The sequence below is a fragment of the Argiope bruennichi genome, chromosome 3, assembly GCF_947563725.1.
Source record: "Argiope bruennichi chromosome 3, qqArgBrue1.1, whole genome shotgun sequence".
NCBI classification, from domain to species: Eukaryota; Metazoa; Arthropoda; class Arachnida; order Araneae; family Araneidae; genus Argiope; species Argiope bruennichi.
The window spans coordinates 142,150,411-142,170,320 of NC_079153.1; the positions used below are offsets into that span (position 1 = coordinate 142,150,411).

The 19,910-nt window shown below is 33.5% G+C and overlaps 1 protein-coding gene across 2 annotated transcripts in view; it reads left to right on the forward strand.

Moving 5' to 3' along the window:
* LOC129963704 (inverted formin-2-like) overlaps nucleotides 1-19,116 on the forward strand; it is a 117,444-nt gene extending 98,328 nt beyond the window's left edge. For both annotated transcript variants that reach the window (XM_056078220.1, XM_056078221.1), the window contains 11 exons: nucleotides 1,638-1,699; nucleotides 1,871-1,973; nucleotides 6,275-6,360; nucleotides 6,486-6,586; nucleotides 6,867-6,937; nucleotides 8,305-8,412; nucleotides 8,492-8,562; nucleotides 12,743-12,863; nucleotides 13,518-13,682; nucleotides 16,000-16,093; nucleotides 16,218-19,116. In XM_056078220.1, coding sequence (XP_055934195.1) covers nucleotides 1,638-1,699; nucleotides 1,871-1,973; nucleotides 6,275-6,360; nucleotides 6,486-6,586; nucleotides 6,867-6,937; nucleotides 8,305-8,412; nucleotides 8,492-8,562; nucleotides 12,743-12,863; nucleotides 13,518-13,682; nucleotides 16,000-16,093; nucleotides 16,218-18,466 — 3,231 coding nt within the window. In that variant the 3' untranslated portion in view covers nucleotides 18,467-19,116. The remainder of the gene's footprint in view (nucleotides 1-1,637; nucleotides 1,700-1,870; nucleotides 1,974-6,274; nucleotides 6,361-6,485; nucleotides 6,587-6,866; nucleotides 6,938-8,304; nucleotides 8,413-8,491; nucleotides 8,563-12,742; nucleotides 12,864-13,517; nucleotides 13,683-15,999; nucleotides 16,094-16,217) is intronic.
* Nucleotides 19,117-19,910: the final 794 nt, after the last annotated feature.

Sequence of the window (19,910 nt, forward strand, 5' to 3'; positions counted from 1 at the left end):
TAATAGGAGATAAATGTTAACAATAGTAAATCAGAGAGTTTCGTCTCCTGCTTTGTAGAGCAGCATCTATCTCTGGGTCCAGCTCGCACGGGGACTCGGTCTGAACTGAGGGGTTTCCTCTTTCGCCACCCCTGGAGGGGCTGGCGCTGCAGGTGAGCTTGAACAATTAGTATCGTTATTCCCTTCCTGTGACTATTAGTTGAAAAAGTGAAGTAGGTCTCAAAAATCATTTGAAAATACCTTGATTTAAATACAGATCTGATATGCATTAAAGGCATAAAGCATATTTGCCCTATAACAACTATCAACAACTGTGTTTACTACAAATGCAGTTTTTTCTATTCAATTTTTTTAAAAAAAGGATCAGGTCCATACAAAATTTATTAAGTTTGTTCGATATTGTCAGATTAAAACCCCGTTTAGAAACTATGTTGGTATGGATCACAGTTTTGAATAGTTACTGAGGGTATTATTTCGACCTCTCCAAACTTCTTCGCCAGACTGGAGCTGTGATACCGGTGTATCAACATACATACTTATATGTGTGTCTGCGAAAAAAAAGTAAATATTTTTGCATAATGCCTTTATTCTGACAGCTTCCTTGACGTCATCTTTTGAATGTGTGACAAATAGTTTAAAAATCTGTGCAATTTTGATCACTCATACTCCTGTCGCGTCATTACCAGCGGAATCATCTTATGCTTTGTAAATTTTAAGCGTAAGCCAATTATAGAGTAAGAGAGAGAATTGCAAAAATGCTTCGTTTCACTTCACTTTTTTCTTCTCACTTACCTCACCGGATGAAAGATGTTTGTATTAATTATGCAAGCTTCTAAATGGTGTCATTAAAGCAATGAAATCTTTTTATACATTTTATTTCAATGAAAACTGCTAGCGTAAGCGGAAACCATACATCAGTTATTTTTTAGAAATCTGCATATGAACCTGATGATCTCCTTTCGATACCTAATGTCTGAGTCTCGGCTTAAAAACCCATTTAGATGGAAAATCCATCGTGTGTAAGGGATAGTGCGCATCAGACATCTTTCCGCTGATGCACTGCAGATTTTTAAATATAAAGTTGTATGATTATGGTGCAAATTGGAGAGGTCTATCTCGAATTATAACTTGTATGGCTTCAAAAATAGAACATTAACGTCCTATCTAATCAAATCTAAACGTTCACATAGAACTTTTTTTAGTTGTAATTATTTTCCATTCGAAGCAACATAAGGGGTATTATGGGACGGGCCTGGTAATCTGTAACCGTGGTCAGATGACGAGGACAGTATCTAAGTCGACCACTACCTTGTTTCCTGTTCACGTCATCAGAGGGCATTTAAAGTGTTTTAGATCCGCTTTCACAATGATTCTTCGGCAGAATTGTTTTCCTACCTTTTATCCATTCTTCTGAAGCTAAGGTCTTACTTATCAAGTCCCTGCAACCACTGGTAGACTGCGGAATATTTGTTTTCTTCGACGGATTTTTAATTTTGCTGGGGTAAGAGATAAAAAAATTATTTTTACCATTAAAAACATTGACATTTATAAGCTATTATCTTAGCGTTTCCAAGCAACCCATTATTTTATGTAATAAAAGAAAATAAGAAATGAGAATTGTTTATTTCCCTTTGCAGATCAACCTATTGGATGGCAAAAGAAGTCTAAACATAAATATATTTATAAAACAATTCCGCAGGTAAGAATTTCGATTTTTCTGAATGCATTTCCGTGTGTTTTTCGAAGTTTCGAAAGAACTCTCGCTTCTTTACTTATGTTTCATGATAAGAATGAAACAAAGTTTAATGAATGAGATTAGTTTGGTTTATACGAATCAAATGTTTTCTTTTTAAAGATTTCTTTATTTTAGCTCCAACGAGAACATTGTTCGCATTCTGAAGGAAGGAGCCCACGAAGATCTTGGGGCGGAGCGGCTGAGAGGATTGCTCAAAATTCTTCCGGAGGCAGATGAGGTGAGAATCTGATTTCTTAGAGAAAATTTTATCGAAAATTTCAATTTTGACATTTCGACGATGAATCTGCCTGGTTTCAGACTTTTATAAATTCGAAAGAAAGAAAAAAAGAATTTTCGGAATGTCTATGAACACGATACATCGAAACGAAACGAGCTGGACGGATATGGGACCTTTATAGATTGCTGTTAAATTTCGGACGCAACGATAATGAGGAGATTCGTGATGTGCATCAAATTTTGGGCCCAATCCTTAACTATCTGTAATCGTATCTATAAGAATGGGATAAGTTGAAAACGCTGCAAGGTATTTTGTCTTATATAGATCTTCAACTTTATGTCAAGTTGCAGATCTATATCTAATATCCGATGCAATCGGAACAAAAATGGTGTTCTACAAAACTTGATAATGGTATGTCAAACACGCTATTCTGTGCAACTAATCAAGTAAGTCAAAAGGTAAGTGCATCTGTTTATTGTTACTGGAAATAAAAATTCCTAAGGATTTTTTTTTCTTTGAATGTAATACCTGTTCCATAAGTATAAGGTTGTCTCGATCAGCTGCTTATATCTCGCGTCATGTCAGCATGCATGCAGTCAGTCTAGAACTAACTTCACCTTGAACGGGAGATGCAGAGATGCAAACATCTCGAAGTGTCTCATGCGAAAGAAAAGTATTTGTGCAAATAAATTTATTATTTCCCCAATTAAAATTGTAAATGAAAATCTCTTATCTAGTGCATTAGATTCTAATTTAATCCTGTAGCTTTTGGGTTGATTCCGCTTAGCTTAGCTGTTCTTGTGTCAAGAGCTCATGAAAGAAGGGAAGTTGGTTAATGAGATTGACATAAAGTCTGACTTTAACTACTGTAAATGGGGATAGGTTAATCTCTTTAGTGAAAGCTATGTTCCGTAGAACTCATATTATTATTCTTTGCTAGTCTTTGAAATCCGAGCATTTACCGATACATCACAAGAAAAGGCGGACATCTTCAGGCCCCGAGGTGCAACAACGGTTCTTTGCTCTCCCGTGGCAGAAAATTTGGGCCATTTATTTGTATGAGAACAAGCTGTAGAAACATCGGTTTAGGGGAAACAGGCCTTCGCGCAGGAGGAGAACCAAAAGCTAGCTAGATTACGGAAATCAATACGTTAATAAACGTTTATTGGTGACTGTTAGAAAACTCTGAAAATTATAATGAAACTTGAAGAAACAGAATAAATAAGAATAAATATGTCTGTTACGTACATTCTTTATCTAAGACATCCAGACACTGGATTTGCTGTTGTAATGTTATTTTTGAAAAAAGATATTCTGAAAAGACATTATGCAAAAAATTGTTTCATCATCCACCACTTTTGTCTGTAGATTATAATTTGGAGAAATTTGAAAAATCTAGTAAGCCGTGACAACCCAATAACTTCATCTCACATTGAAGTTTGTATTTTATGCCATATTCTCAACTGTGGAACACGCCATTTTGCTAATTTTGAAATTCCTCTTATGGCCATGTTTAATACTTTTTGCGCTATTTTCTTTCTTTCTTTTTTGCAACCCTTTCTTTGTTTTTTTAATAATTCATCCAACAAATTTCACACATTTTTTTTATGAAAGAACTGAACAAGCGAACATTCTACTCTTTTTTATAGCTAATTGATACTTCCAATTTGTCAATTTCATATTAATATCATATTTAATAGTAAAATTATACGAATCTGCGATGAAAAAAATATTTTCAAAATAATTATTGTTTTTGATTAGTTTTTTGGTGATAATTAATTGAATAATAATTAAATAGTTCATCACAAGCAGTTGCATCACATCGCAGATCTCAATTCTGATGTGTATTAATTTTGTATATTTAAAATCGACGTAAAGCTATTTATAAAAAATTTAAAATACTAAATTTTAAAATATTTTAAATTATAAGTTGCTTTAAATAGATTGAATCCAAGAATGAGTTAACTCTTATGTAAAAGAAAGACGGTTTACCATTTTTGAGGAATTCCCTCAAAAATGTTAAATCATTCTTTCAATCCAATAGAAAAACCATCGAAATCAAATCGCTTATATGTTGGTGCATCTCTGATCTTCCCTACCTTTACCTTCAATGTACTTCTTAATTCAGTACATTCATACACGTGTTTATAATTGCAAGCTTTGCTTAGAAGTGCTTATTGCTTTTAGTTTGTGTTGCCATCGTGAAAAGTTGTTTCCAGAAGAGAAGTTAATTACTTCTGTTATGTTTGTGATAACTAGACAGCTAAACAAACAGCAAAGAGGATTTCAGTTTTTATAAGAAAAGTATATTTTGTTCATTTTGGTATCAAAATAGGGGATAAGAAGAAGTAGGAATTGGAATCGGGAGTCAAAAAATTCAAAGAGAAAGTGCAATTAATTCATAGAATGGTTTCGGCCTCTTCATATGAAATCAGGCTTTATGAAACAATTTATTGCTAAAAAGAAGAATATCTAAAATACTTTAGTGAGCAATTTCAAGATTTATGTGAATCAAAGCAAATGGAAGGGGTATGTGCAGCACTTGGCCAGCAAGATGATAAATAATGAAAATTTTGAACTCAAAATGATAGTATCTAACTTTTTTGAAAATTTTCCATTTCTTTTTTTCCATTGTAGAAGAGATCTAAGCGAATTTCTAGATACTAGGTCCTTAAACGTTCGTTTTCAATGAATAATGTATTTTGGAATGTCATCAAAATCTTTACCACATCTCGAACTAAAGTTTCTGAAATCGAATATTTTAAGATAGTGTGGCCAAAGTCCATAATTTGCAGTTAATTGAACCAAGTATTGAATACCTATACATCTATTTTTTTTACCTGAGGAAAGATATTAAAGGTGAAGCTGTTTTTATTGTTATTATTTTCCTATCTGAATACTTTATACTGATTACTAGTAAAGCTACTAAAACTGAAAAAAGAACACTGTTTTGCAGAGAGTCTTATACCTGAGAAGAATACAACAAAAAAGTATTTGAATGGGATCGCCAAATTTTTCTGATTTAAAAGCTGCGTCTTTTTATTTCCACATTTATTAAAAAACAATGAAGTATTATTTGAAAATCGAATGCTTGATTTGCTTCAACTTTTTTAGTCCAAAGTATAAATTTCAATGTTCTGAACATGCAAAGATCCAATTTAAAATTTTCCTGAAAAAAACTGAAACGTGAATACAAAGAACAGCTTGATTAATTTAATAAAGAAATCCGTTTAGATGATATCTATTTTAATGTTTTGAGTCCAAAGAATTTCCTAAATTTTGGGAAGTCATAAAAATAATTCTTGTATCGCCATATGGCAACGCTGTTGTGGAAAAGGGGTTTCATATCAACGAGGACATGCTAGTTGAAAAACTAAAAGAAGATGCTTCAATTAATCTATGTACTATAAACTTTTATGGAAGTGTCTTAAATGTTCCGGTCTCAAGAGATTTGCTTCAGTATGCAAAATGAGCGTATTTGAGGTATTATAAAAGTTCAGAAAAGCAAGAAAAAAGTTTATTAGAAAAAAAAGTCCAACCAACTCGCAGAAGTTTTGTAAATTAAATTGTTGCAAAAGGACAAAAATGAAACGGTTGATTGGAAAATTTGCAAAAATTTATGCTCAAATATATGTATTGGTAAAATAAATAAATAAAATGCTTTGTAATGTTTTTTTATCTAACATTCATTAGATGGTGCTATCACGATTGCCAGAATTTAACAATGTATTCATTTCATTTCATTCGAGATCTTAATTTTGTGTGACTTAAGATTAGAGAGTTTGAGGTAAGCATTTGGTACTTTTTCTCTTCTCAGTGTGTGAATTTTGTCTTGCTGTGTTCTCGATAATAAATAAAGAGATTTTTTTCTGTATGCAAATATGAATATTCATTTAATATTATATTGTTACATGTTATATTGGATTGTTACTTACTCACCCTTGCTTTTTCCCTTGATAAAAATTAGGGGTGGGGTATTGTTTTATAACTAGCACATGAATGCTGTTTGCCTGTTTCCTCGTATGCTGTGTACACATACAGGAGGAATGCAAGCATTTTTTTTATTGACAATCCTGCATATATTCCAAGTTTATTGGATCTAGGTTAGACGGCTTTGCCTGTAGTGCGCAACACGCTCATACACATATACACGCGCACGCACTTTCTGTTTTATCGATAGTAGATTCTCCCTTATCATAAATTAAGGATTATAAATTAAATCAAAAGTTAATCTATTCTGTTCTTTTTTTAGTATATTAATAAAAATGTTTTTAAAAACTATTTTTATTACATTCTTTTAGGTCGATATTCTAAAGAATTTTGATGGCGACAAAACGAAATTAGGAAGTGCAGAAAAGTTCTTACTGCAATTGATAGAGGTTCCAAGGTACCTTTGATTTGAATTCAGTTCTAAAGTATATGAACAGTGTTTCTCATTTAATGCTGATTGATGTCACAACAATGATGTGAGTAGAAAATTCTGTGTCTGTGATTGAAACATTTTATTTTCAGTTATAAACTGCGCGTGGAGAGCATGTTGTTGAAAGAAGAATTTCTCGCTAATCAAGAGTTTCTAGAAAACAGCATCGAAACGATTCGGTGCGCTGCGCAAGGTAAGGGACATTTTAGAATGCAATGCTAATATTAAGATTTTACAGCATAGAGACGTGACCTTATTAGAAGTTTGATTTAATTTGACTTATAAATGGATCACGGCAAAATCAAATTAAAAGTTGGAAGCACAAAATCTGCGATTGTCATGATATTAAAAGAACATTTATAGAACTATTCACATATGTACTAGCGCTGTTATGTTTCCTGAATTTGTGAAAATATTGCTAAGACTCATTTTTCTGTTTGTTTTGATTTTCTTTCTTTCTTGCTTTTTAATAGAGCTAGAAGAATGCAGGAAACTTCATGAAATTCTTTACAGGGTTTTGGTTGCAGGAAATTTTCTTAATGCGGTAAGTAATTTTGTATCAAAAGTCATCAAAAATACAAGTTGAGAAAAAGAAATTTGTTTTTTAATATTCTCGATAAATGATGAGCGCGTCAAGAGATTCATTTCCTTGAGTGCGGCTGATGCTTGCATTCGACGTAGAGCATTATCACAAGAGATAACGTTTCAGCTATGCGAGACTTTTTTCACTAAGTGAGCAAAGCCATGCCCTGATGCTTATTACAGAAGAGAAGCCTGCAGCTATCGAGAAAGATGAAAAAAATGGTATCGGAAATTTCATTCCGCTTACGGTGTGCTCCTTCACCATCACGCAAACATCCGAATTGCCTTATATTCTGTTCAGTTTACATTTCATAGTTTTTATGCTCTCCTGATTTTTAATGTAATGACTAATAAATCATTCTTATCTTTTTTTCTTTTATCTGCTTTGGTGTTGCAGTTAGTTTTTCACCTCGAGTTAATGAGTTCAAATGTGTGAAAGAGGAATACGTTTTTAGATTTTCTTCATCTAAATGAGAACATAGCTAAAGAGTACTATGCCAGCCTCTCGAAATTACCTATTTCTTTTTTAAAAGATGAGTATACTGAAACAACTTTCCTTACTCCGTTATTTAATGTGTTTCCGAATTTTTTTAGCATAGATACATTAGAATGACTAAATCTTCAAATTCTACTTGTATTAAATATAAAAAAGAAACGCGGTCATTCGTTATCTTACAGTAACATAATTGTACATCGACTACTCAACTTCATTGGAAGCTCCAATGGAGTATCGGCAGCATTGAGTTAAACGCATGCGTGTAATCGCTTTATAGGAAATGTGCTTTTACGATTGTTGAAAGATATCTAAATGAACTTTCGTCTTTTAATTTAGAATTTTAACACGGGATATTTGTTACAGGTATTGTAAATGGCTCAAATTTGTCGACTGCTTTTTCTTTTGAGGATTTTATAGGCTGCTCTCTAAATCTCTACGCACCAGATATAATCATAAAAAGGTTGTTATAGTATGGAGAAGTGACAATGCAGTTCTTAATGAAACCACTTAATCGCCACTTTCAGGTAAAATGTTTAAGTGGCATTTTTTCCTAGAATGCGCTACAAGATAATGGAAAATTAACGGAGCTGCAGAGTATCATCTGTTTAATGAGAAAAAATACCTTTATATACTTATTGCTGAAACTATTTTGCTAATAATTCATCTTACAAATGATGATAGTTGTCACCGTTTTGGAGCTGGGAGGAGAAAGGGGAATCAGAACTAAAGATAGGCAGCAGCACAATATATGTCAGCATTTGGATGTATGCCATGCAATCCAATTAAGTAGCTGGCTCTATTGCAGTAATATCAAATTTTCGCATCTGTTGCAGGGAGGATATGCGGGAAATGCTGCTGGATTCAAAATGCTGTCTCTTCTGAAACTGACGGACATCCGGGCAAACAAACCGAGCGTCACTCTCATTCACTACGTAGCGGAGGTGAGGTGCATTTTACGTCTCTTTTCGTTGTGCCTTTCCTGTATGCAGCGGAATTTGAAATAAAAGATTTGTATTTCAGGAAGTCTTGAAAAAGCGACCCGATCTCCTGGAGTTTCCTGATGAAATTCGGAACCTTGAAGAAGCGTCAAAGTAAGCATTTTCTTTTCTATTTTTAAAAAAGAGATCCGGACATGATGGCGAAATGTTCTTTCTCTTCTTTTGAAGAGAAGAAAAAAAAATCTGCTAACGTTCGCCTGTATTCATGTAGCTATATTTTCGCTGCATCGTATGACCAGAAGCGAAGTCAATCGAATAGCTGTAAGAGCATAGCTCTCCTCTAAATAGACACAGCTGGTGATTTCAAACACCTCTTGTATGAAATATAAATTTACAGCGCCTCTTTAGAATAATTCATATTCGCCTTTTGAAGCAGTTATATTTTATATAAAGCAAGGAGAATTCATTTATCTTTTAATGGACAAAATCATGAAACTTCCTTCTTTGTTCCTTTTATTTTCTCATATACAAAGTGAAAATATTGCAATCGTTAAAAGAATAATAATAAAGAAATAAATAAATCGAACTCGAGATTTTAATAAATCTTCACATTTCAGATCCTTCTCAGTCCGAAAAACTCATTTTTTGGAATTATGTCTGTTTATAGAAGCTTTGAGTTATACCTATTCAAATTTGACATATGGCCCTCACCCCAAATTTGTGCATTTCAATTAAATTTTCAATCATATCCATTCAAAAGAAGTCTTTGCTCGGTTTTCCGAATACAAATGAACATGATAACTAAAAAAAGCAAGATGGCTAAAACTTAGTGCTCTGACTAATAATCTAAAACGTATATCCATGGCAAATGTTGAATGAAATTCGAAAAGTGGTCAATAATCCGTCCTTCTGTACTTTTGTATACATTTAAACGTGATTATTTAAATAAATGAAATTTAGTATGTGATCTCGTGACTACAATTTTAGTTCTGTGTCTAATTTTAATTTCAATTGTTCCTTCAAAAAAGGTATTGAAGAAAACATATTCGGTTTTTTGGAACAAGGATGGTGCAAGATTTGGCAAATAGGATGTACACGATAGAATGTCTCAATAAAATTGTAACAGATTTTCTCTTACATCCAGTGAAACATGCGGATTTGCCCCTGTCGTAATGAAAAATGACACCTCGTCTGTTCTCCAATTTGGCATTTTTTTCTGCTATGACAATCAAACTGATTCTAGTATTTAGTAGAATTGATCGTTTCGCTTTGAGGAAAGAGCCCGTAGTTGACAACTCTTTTCTAGTGGGGTCTAACTAAATGGGCTTACTAAATTCCTATCCATCAATAAACGTGAAACTCAAACTTCACATCGATTGACTTATTCCACCCTGTTTAGATAATTATGCACCAGTGGCACCTGCTACCTCCCACACGTTACATCGGGGATTTTCAGAGAGCATGGTCTTAGCATTTGTTGTTGCTGGGCGTCTGCTGTGTTTTTCATCCTTTAAGTTAAAACTGACAGCTCTAAATCCCTTAAACATATTACAAACGGTCTCAATAGCCGTACACTACTTCCATAAAGGGTATAAATTTAATATGTTATGTCTTTTGTATTATCTTTTTATAAAAGCAATGAAGCATAACACGCCGTAAATGCTTCCTTTGGTTTTGGTTATCCATACTGAATGGCGTAGAAAAAAGTTCAAAAGAGATTGTGCCATCAACGACACGATCTCTTTTAAACCTCGGCGTTAAAAAAGCCCTGAGAGATTGAAGCTTATACTATGGATGACTAATAGATAATCCTGGTCTTAGTGATTATTCAATTGAAGAGAAGCAGTCCATTAAAAAATGGTCTGAAAACTTTGCTCCCTCCTAATGCTTTCAAAAATCCCACCGCTCCGAAAACAACAAAAACAAAAATCGAAATTCGATTTAACCTTAAGTAACAATTTCCCAGTTCTCAACGATAAAGAAGAGAGTCAATTCTCTGCTCAACGACAACAAACATAACAATTTTATTTCTGGAAAAGATTATGAAGACCAACATTTGGAGGGTGAACCAAATTTTAAGCAATTTCAAAACATCCAATCTCTCCATGATAGCGAAAACAAGAAAATATTCCTCCAAGTATCCTGGAAACTATTAAAACTCAGAAACAAATAAAAAAAATTTTTTTTTTGATCAGCTGGAAGTCAAGTTTGATTCCTTATCATCTAATTTATGATTACGACTATTGCGACCGTCTGCAGTTTATTTCGTGTCGCATAATTCAATATTTATTGCAAAGTAATATTCAAATGGACTCGTTTATATTATTAAAATTTTTTGAAGTTTTAAAGCAAATTTGAAACGATTGTATCAGTCGGCAAGAATTTAAAAGTTTATCCTCTGCATTTTAAACATATTTAAAGAAATTAATTGTCGTTTGCAATTATTCTACTTTCAATTAAGTGCAGAGAGAAATCTTTTAGAATACAAATTAAGAATGGGTCGTTTGATTAATTTTTAATTATATTGAAGGAGGAATCGTCTGCTTTTCTTAATTAATAAATAAATTTAGATCCTATCTATTGTATTTTTGAATGTATCAGTTAAAACTATAATTCGAATATAAAAGATGGTGTCATCATTTTTAAATATATTCTTCAGTACTTGTGCATTAATTGATGATTAATGCACAAGTACTGAAGATACATTTTTTACATTGGTAAGCTTAGCAGCATATTATTAGCAAACATTGTCGATAGACAAACATGACGTTTTTTGGAGATTGATTGCTTTTTGAATAAACGTCTTTGGCATTTTTTGGCGATTAATAACCGTTATGCTATTATTGTAAGTTGCATACTTGTGTTAAAGCTAGAGTGGATATATTTTTTTAAATATAATATACCCTCAGTAATACGGAGGAATTAACAAAAACTCCTAAACATCCAGATGCATTAAAAATTCATTTAAATAACAGAATATTTCTCAAAATATTCAGAATGATTCAAAAATTATTTTTCATTTAATAAATAGTGCAAAATACAAATCAAAAATTTTGTCAGCAATCTTATACTTTAACAAAGTAACTGACTTTCAGCTTGTAAATTTGTTGATCATTATAAAAGTCAGTTTTATTATAAGTAATTTTACGTTAGATAATAAAATATTAATTGAATCATCTCATTTTTATAATAGAGTTTTATCAATTCAGCGGGAACTTTCACTGTTAGAGTCATTTCGTCTGCTTGTAGGAGCTCCAGACTGAAAAACCAAGATTACCAATCCGCATTTTCTTAGTTTTCTACACTGCATACCTAGCGAACGGCATTCTATAATTGTTGTGTTATCCCTGTCACATGCAAACTTCTGCCATGCGCGTCCGATCGTGGTTGTTTTTTTCTTTGTTCGCAGAGCTGATTTTTATTCGTGGTTTTTGTTATATGCTAACCGCCCCAGCGTCCTTTAGGGTATTCGCATGCGCTGTTATATATGTAATGTTATCTCTTAATCTAATTTAAATTTTTATTAATTTCCTAATTTTTACCTTAATTTAGCCCATATCAACTTCATTCTAAAATGTTCATTTATTTCCTGATCCGATTCCTACTTTTTATTTAATTAATTCTACACGCGCTCTATAAAACTGCTAGTCTCAGCATTTCAGCACTTTCCCACGCTCCGAATGAAGGGATAAAAATCTTTAATGCTTACAACATTCTTTTAAAGATGCCTAAATTTCCTTGTCCTAAGACTACACGTGTGAAAGAAATCCCTATAAAAATCGCACAGTAAAACCACTGAAGGAAAAAATTTGGGTCTCTTCTGCTCTTGTGTCGCGATGTAAACGGACATCAGTTTTATCATCGCTTCTTGTACATAAAATGTAGCGTAGTGAAATAAATCAATGTTTTAAAATTTCAAAAGTTTCTTGTTCTCGGGCATGCAACTCTAAAATAAGTTTACACTCGCTATTATAATATGCATTCAAAAAATTCACATGACGATTCAACTTATATTATTAAAAAGACAATTTTTTTTTTAATGTTGAAACGATGTAAAACTCATTTTTGTGCACTGATAATTTCGAAAGTTATCGTGGAAAAACTCTAAAATTCAGCTTAATTTTTTTTAAATAATTGAAATTTTAGTTAAAATTCCAAAAAAATAGAAAATTGCTCCGAAGTGTAAATTTCCATCCTCCAGTTGCATATGTACCAAATTTGGTAATAGTGGGTCTAGGTCAAGTCTGTAGAGCGCGCACACACATTCATCTTTTTTATTAGTAGAGATTGAATAATTTTCCAAGTTTTATTAATTATATATATTATTCCTTAGAATTTCGATGGAAACTCTAAAAACAGACGTATCATCTTTGTGTCAACGAGTGTGCAAAGTTTCTACGCAAGTAGCCACAGCTAACGATGAAATAAAGGCGCAGATGCAAGATTTCATTGAGGTTTGTAATATGATATCAATAGGTGTAATTTTCAAAGATACTGGCCAGTGAATAGAAATCCTTGGTTCAATATTTTATAGGCCAGAATTTCAATCTGTATGCTGTTAAGTATAAATTCTATAAGACACAGGAGTACGTTTAAGTCAAGAAAATATTTGTTGAAAAAATAAAACTTAAAAAGCCTGGAAATTTGGCAAGAGGTAGCTTTGGAAAGTCTCATGTTTTCCAAGAGACTCAGATCTGGATTTCGCGGTCCAAAGATACATGTTAGAACTCAAAGTTAGGCTCACTGGACCATTGTTGAACATTATATGTTGATAAAGTAGAATGAATGTTGGCATTATCACACATGAGAGGCTCGTCAAAGGCTGTATAGAAACGCAATATTGAGGAGTAAATTTCGTCATCATGAATATTCAGAAAATTCTTGGATGTCAGGGGAGCGATGCCAATCCAGAATAGCATAGCCCACACTCGCCAGGACTTCGGCGAAATTCCGCGGAACACGTTCGCAAAATTTCACCTGTGAATACTATTTGCTCAAATGCTCAAGGGTTTTTAATTCACTAGCCAGTACCTGCAAGTTTCCATAGATTCCCACATTTCTCTTCCGCCAGAAAACCTAACAAACCTAGTTCTCTTTCTTTCTTGCAGTTCGCCCAAAGCAAAATGGAAGGCATTCAGAATGAAATCAATGAACTCGAGAATGTCCGACAACACCTCGCCGATTTCCTGTGCGAAGAATCAAGTGCGTTCAAACTCGAGGATTGCTTTAGAGTTTTCCACAGCTTCTGCACTAGATTCAAGGCAGCTGTTCAGGTGAGAGCCGATTTTCAGACTATGTAATTTAAGAGCGCATAGACAGAACGATCGTTGACCATATGCTCTAATTTTTGCTCGGAATTGACAGGACATGTTTCAGGATTATTCCCAAAGTTTTAGTATATTCCAAAAAAGAAAATCATAATAATTCTTACAATCGTTGGAGGAAATGCACAAATTTATAACTTTTGGAGATACCGATATGGCATCGATATCAAGTCAAAACAAAATCAATATCAAGTCAAGACAAAAATCCAGCATCGTTATTTTTGAGCGTGCCAGAGTAACTGAAAAATCTTAATATTTGAGGTAAATTCCTTGAAGAAATATTACCAATTGCCTTTACATACACTGCACTAATCGTCTTCGGCAACCAGTTGGTTCTCTGGAGATATTAACTGTATTTAATTTCAGTTAGATTGTTTAGACCTACATATCAATGACTCCGTCAGATTGTTAGAGAATAAACCCATCTTATTTTAATTATCTTTTTTATGATCTATTTATTGTGCGCATAAACTTTTCATTAATACCAGTTTCGTGACATCTTAGCGTCATTAAAAGCAAAAATGTCTACAATCTAACAAATACATTCCATATTAATAATTTACAGCGTAAAAACTAAATAATATTTGCGAATAAGTTGATCGCCGAAAGAGGTTAATATATATATATATATATGCATGGCTCTTATTATCGAACCAGTTTACTGCCGTTCTTTTTGAAATTCATTTTCAAAACGAACGAAACGAAAACGAATTTCAAACTGCTTCATTGAACTTTTTCACAGCTGCAGCTGCATTGAATTCAACACTTTGGATAGAACTACAACATATTATTAGAACTCTAAAGATTCGAACTATCACCAAAAAGTCTATTAACTCAGAGGGTAGAAGATATAAAAGAAATTCAAAAAACAGGTTTTAAACAGAAAAATTTAATCGAGCATAAAAATAGGCTTAACCTCTCCAGATGCGTAATCGCTAATAACTTGATTACTGAAATTGAAGTCTCTCAAATCAGTTAACTTATAAAAGTGGTTGTTTTTAATTATCTTAAGTTTTGGAAATTATCTTTCTAATGATATCAATCGCAATTTACTCCCTTTGTGTTGATAACATTTTAGAATTCAATTTGATATACCGTCAGCAACAATGTTTTTAAATGCTATAATGGAAATCAAACGCATCCATCAAAACATTCAGTCGTGTGTTTTTGCTGTTTTGCTGCTAAATTTTCATTTCCACTTTTATTCATAACTTTTTAATTGCAATTAAGTAATTCATTTGAATTCATGTATACCAGTCGTATCAAATAATAAGGTAATTTTTTTTTTCTAAAATCTTTCCATATTAGTCATTTGACAACCTAAAATGTCAATAATCTGGGTAAACAAACTGGTTCAGAGGACGTTAGTTTTTTTTTTTTTTTTTTTAAATCTGAGAAGTTGACAGCTCATTGGAAACTGGATGAAAATATGATGGATGGGTTGGAATTAAAAAAAAAATCTCGGAACGAATAGAAGCTACCTTCCAACTCATGTTTGGATATTTTTTCTAGTATCATTGCAATGAGTCCTTACGAACACTTTGCAGTAAACTACAATTTCAATTTGCCTACGACTCTAACATTGCGAATCCAAGTAATTTTAAATGGTTCTGTCAGTAGTGTCACTATACTCGTGAAGCTGTCTACTGATGCAAATAAAAAAAATAAGTAGTTTTCTCCTTGCAGTTTTTTAAACATAAAATCATTAATCTACATTTAAATAAAATATACTTATTTGTAAATTTTTGAAAATTTTCAGTTAGGAATTTTGTAATTAATTTGCATCTTATTTATATGTATTCTTTTTTCGAGGTACTATTTTTTTTTACATATATTGATGCTCTCTAATTCATGGCCCAAATAGTAGGGAATGATGGAAAATACCGAATAAACAACTTTCTAGTTGTTTGATTCTATCATCTGGTCGCAGCCGCAGCCAAGAGTCTGAAATCAGACACAATTTTGCTATATGGTGCAGTCAGAAAAAGGAATCTCCAAGATTCTAGCCATACACTTTGTCTCCGTGATTGCATCAAATAAAAACTTTGTATCGGATTTTCTTTTCTTAATTGCGTTTACATGTAGAATGTTACTTGATTCGCCTTCTTCTACTACCATTTGACGTTTAGGCTGTAAATTCTGGACCACACTGTAAGTTCTTAAGTAATTTTCTACACCAGTGAAAACTTTATTAACATTTTTTATTTGATCATTTGTTTTGTTAACTCTGAGAATTGTTAAGTAATTCCCTGAAATCTGTATTCAGGAGAACGAGAGGCGACAAAAACAAGAGCAGCTTGCTGAAGCCAGAAGGAAGCAACGTGAACAGCAGATGGCGTTCAAAAGGAGAAGTCTCGAACGTAAGTAGTTACACTCTTCCGAGATGAACAAGAAAAATAAATGGAATGACTTTGTTCTCGTTTCAGGATCAAAATCTGTGATTATTCTGTTCGCTTTTTATTTTAATTCATTTTATTTGATTAGTTCCAGATGCCAGATCCGGTGCCGATTTTATCATGGACGAACTCTTGGGTGATATTCGCAGTGGATTTCCTGAAAGGCGACTCGGCAGGCGGGATCCGGATGACAGGCTTAAGCGGCACAGCGACCCAGCCATGCTCGGGAAATGTGGCGACTTGGATGACAGATTGGACACTTTCAAGAACAGGAGAGCGAGATTTCTCGACGAAACGAATGGCAAAGATATCGTGGGTTTTCTGCAGAATTCAAGCGCTGTGGATGGAGACCGTCGCTCTTTCGGTAGTATGGAAGATAGTCTCGAACGCGTCTCTTTCCGACGTTCCGGAAGAAGGAAGCGGGTGGTAATGGAGATAAATGGCGACACTCAATCTAGAGAACGCTCAGGTTCTTCTCCACCACCTCAGGCAATTCTCCCTAGCGCAGAAAGTCAAGAGCCAGAAGTCGATTCGAAGCAGAGGCTTCGCTCGAAAATAAATGATTGGATGCTACAAAATGAAATAGAACAAAAACGCGAAAGAGACCTGCAGCTGAAATTGCTCCAGGAGAGAAAAAAACGACTGTCTAATGGACAGTTAATGAATAGTGATGCCTCAAATGTGGAAAAGAACATCCTCGAAGAGATTGAAGAAACTGATATGAAACAAAGGACATTTAAAGAAATTTGTAGTAGTGATCTTCTAAGAAATAATTCTTCATTAGATAATAATGACAATTTCAAAATAACAAAAAATGCTTTGTCTCGACGGAGTGAAAGCTTCACACAGAAAATAATTGGACTCATAGATGCCACCTCAAATAAATCAAAACCATTTGCTAAAACAAGACTCTACAGTAGTGCCAGAGATAGCGGAGCCATTAGAGAAGAACTGGAAAACAAATCCAAAGATGAGTCGCAGATATCTTCGTTAGGATATCAGAATACTACTCAAGATGCATCTAAGAAACCAGGGGACAATTTTGACCGCTTTGCGCCAACGCGAAAAACTCAGAGAAGATTAAAACTTCGCGAAATGCGAATAGAAGCGGAAAATATCAATACAGTGAGACAAGAAGAAAAGAAATCTGATCCAAGAGTCCTCTCACCTTGCTCTCTAGATTCATCCATCGAAACTGATAGTTCTTTTGTCCGAGATGAAATTAAAAAAGAAGTCGATGGTGGTTTTTCAAGAAATTGTTTTGAAAAGCCACCTGATAGCAATAGTGCAATGATACTTGTAAGAAAAGAAGCTTGTGCAAATGTTTCAGAAACTGATAGAGAATCAATCGTATTTGACAGCGATCATACTCAAGAAGTCCTTAAAACCAAAAACGAAACAGAGACGGACAAAGAAGGAACTGCTTTCAGTAGACAAAAAAATACCTCTCTAAGATCTCGTCAATCACGATTAGCGAGAAGAATAAATTCTTTGTCTACCTCGCTTACATCTCCAGATTCCGCAGAAAGCAGTGCTGTCATCTCGAAATGTGCTAAAGATAAAGAAAACCCTGCAAAGTCTGAGCCAAAATTTCCAACTAATGATGGTGAGACGTGTGAACAAGAAAATGATCCCAAACAACGGGAAAGTTGCGAAAAAAAATCGAGTGACTCCATTCCCATAAATGATGAAATTTCACTGAAACCAAATCATGTGGAGAAAAAAGACCTTAAAGGGAACGGACATATTTCGCATAAAGTGACCGTGAGTACAGAAACAAAAAGCAAAATAATTATATCCAAATCTAGTGCGAGCAGCCAAAACTCGCAAATAGCATCCTCTTCAAAATCGCGGGTTCCTTTTCAGAAAGCTGCTACCAATATTCCTGGTATTATGAAAACAACGCGAAACGTGAGGATTCATCAAACGGTGCAGGGCGCAGACGCTCCAGTGAATGATCGGACAGTCATGCAGAAGGCAGAGAATCGCGTTCCGCTGACTTCTAAACGTCCAGTTCCTGTAAAAGTAAAAGTACTGTCCAGCATAAAACAGCCAAGGGTCAATAATTTAACAAACAGTGAAACGCTAAGCTCAAAAAATGCAAGTCCTACGTCAAGTGTTTCATCTCTGTGCAACGTCAGTTCGAATGTCAAGTTAATAAAGAACGGAAAAACTGTGAATGCTGAGAAAACTAATGCAAATAAGATAACTATTCGACACAATGGTAGTGTGAAGTTTATGAAAAGTAATAGTTCTTTTAATAAACCTGGAAGTAATTTAAACTCAACACCAAAAATGGAAAAGAGCGTTACATCTAGAAAAAGAGCTTTCATTTAATAAGCATTGGATGAGTACTGGTGGATTTTAAAGACGCCTTTACAGATCTGAAGGCAAAATTTGTACAGTTGCATTTCGAATCATTTTCTTATGAAAGTGTAAAAAGGATAGGAGCAAACGTTGTCAAATGTATGGAAAAAGGGCTTTAAAATAATAAGAGATCTGTGCTCAGCATTATCATGAGAATTCCTGGATTACTATATCTGTTAATAAATGGTGCAGTGAAATCTTCCAGAAGCAGCTTAAATGAAAAGATAATGTATCCAAAAAGTCTTTAGAATTTCAAGATTTTATTTAGAAAATAAATAAATAGGAAGTTTGTGAAAATTATAAAATGACGAGTAAACAGTGAAATTTTTTGCTTCAATTTATACATTTCTTTATGAGCACCGTCAATTTTTAATTTTATTTAAAAAACATATTTTCAGTTGAGTAGGGTCATCATGATAAATGAAATAAAATCTTTAGGCGTTATTTTAAAATTTATTGATCTTTTGCTTTATGTCGAAAATGTACTGTCCGATTCAACACACCCCGATTGAAAGATGTTAATTGCATGCTATATATTAAACATTTTTTTAGGACTAGCCACTTTTTCAAATCTTTATTTAATCAAAAAAGTACCTGAAATACAATTGTTACTTAAATTTTGATGATGATCGTGTACATGGTGTAAATTTGATCGTCATACCCCATCAGTTTTTTTTCTGGGGGGGGGATTGTGAACAAGCCTGTTGTAGGACTTGTACTATTGTGTTCAACCGATTCCTTTATGTAACTTATAGAATATGTACAGATTGAACGTTTCGTACAATCTTTCTACTTTTACGAAGGAATATATATATATGATTAAAAGTTAAAAAAACTGTGAATCGAAGTGGGAAAAAAATTGCTTGGGATTGTGAGGAGACTACCAGTAAAAGAAAGTATCATGTGCTTGCATCATAAGTTTCCTTCCATTTAAATGATAAATACTCACAAAAAAAATAGCGAAGTTTCAAGCTCACATTTTTGTTTCGGAAATTCCAACTTAGCTATTCTGCCAAACTTAAGACGTAAACGAGATCAAAGGATAATTGTTTGAACTTTCCATCGGGGGGAGATTTGTGCGTGTTCTATGGTGGGCCGCTAGAATCAGAGAAAGATGTGAACAATCTATTAAAAACCTTTATTTTGTTATATGCCAAATAAATGAATTCATAAAAATATACATATTCAATAAATGACAAAATATTAGGATAATATTAACTCTTCATCAAGTATAATTGATAAAGTTCCTATGTATATTTCAGCCCGTTCACTTAAGTTATTAGAATATTTAAAAAACCAAACATCTGCTTTCATAATACTATTACAAATGTGGATGTCGGGTTGTTTGAAGTCAATAAAAGCAAATAAATATTCACAAAATTAATAAAATGAAACAAATACTAACCAGTAACAT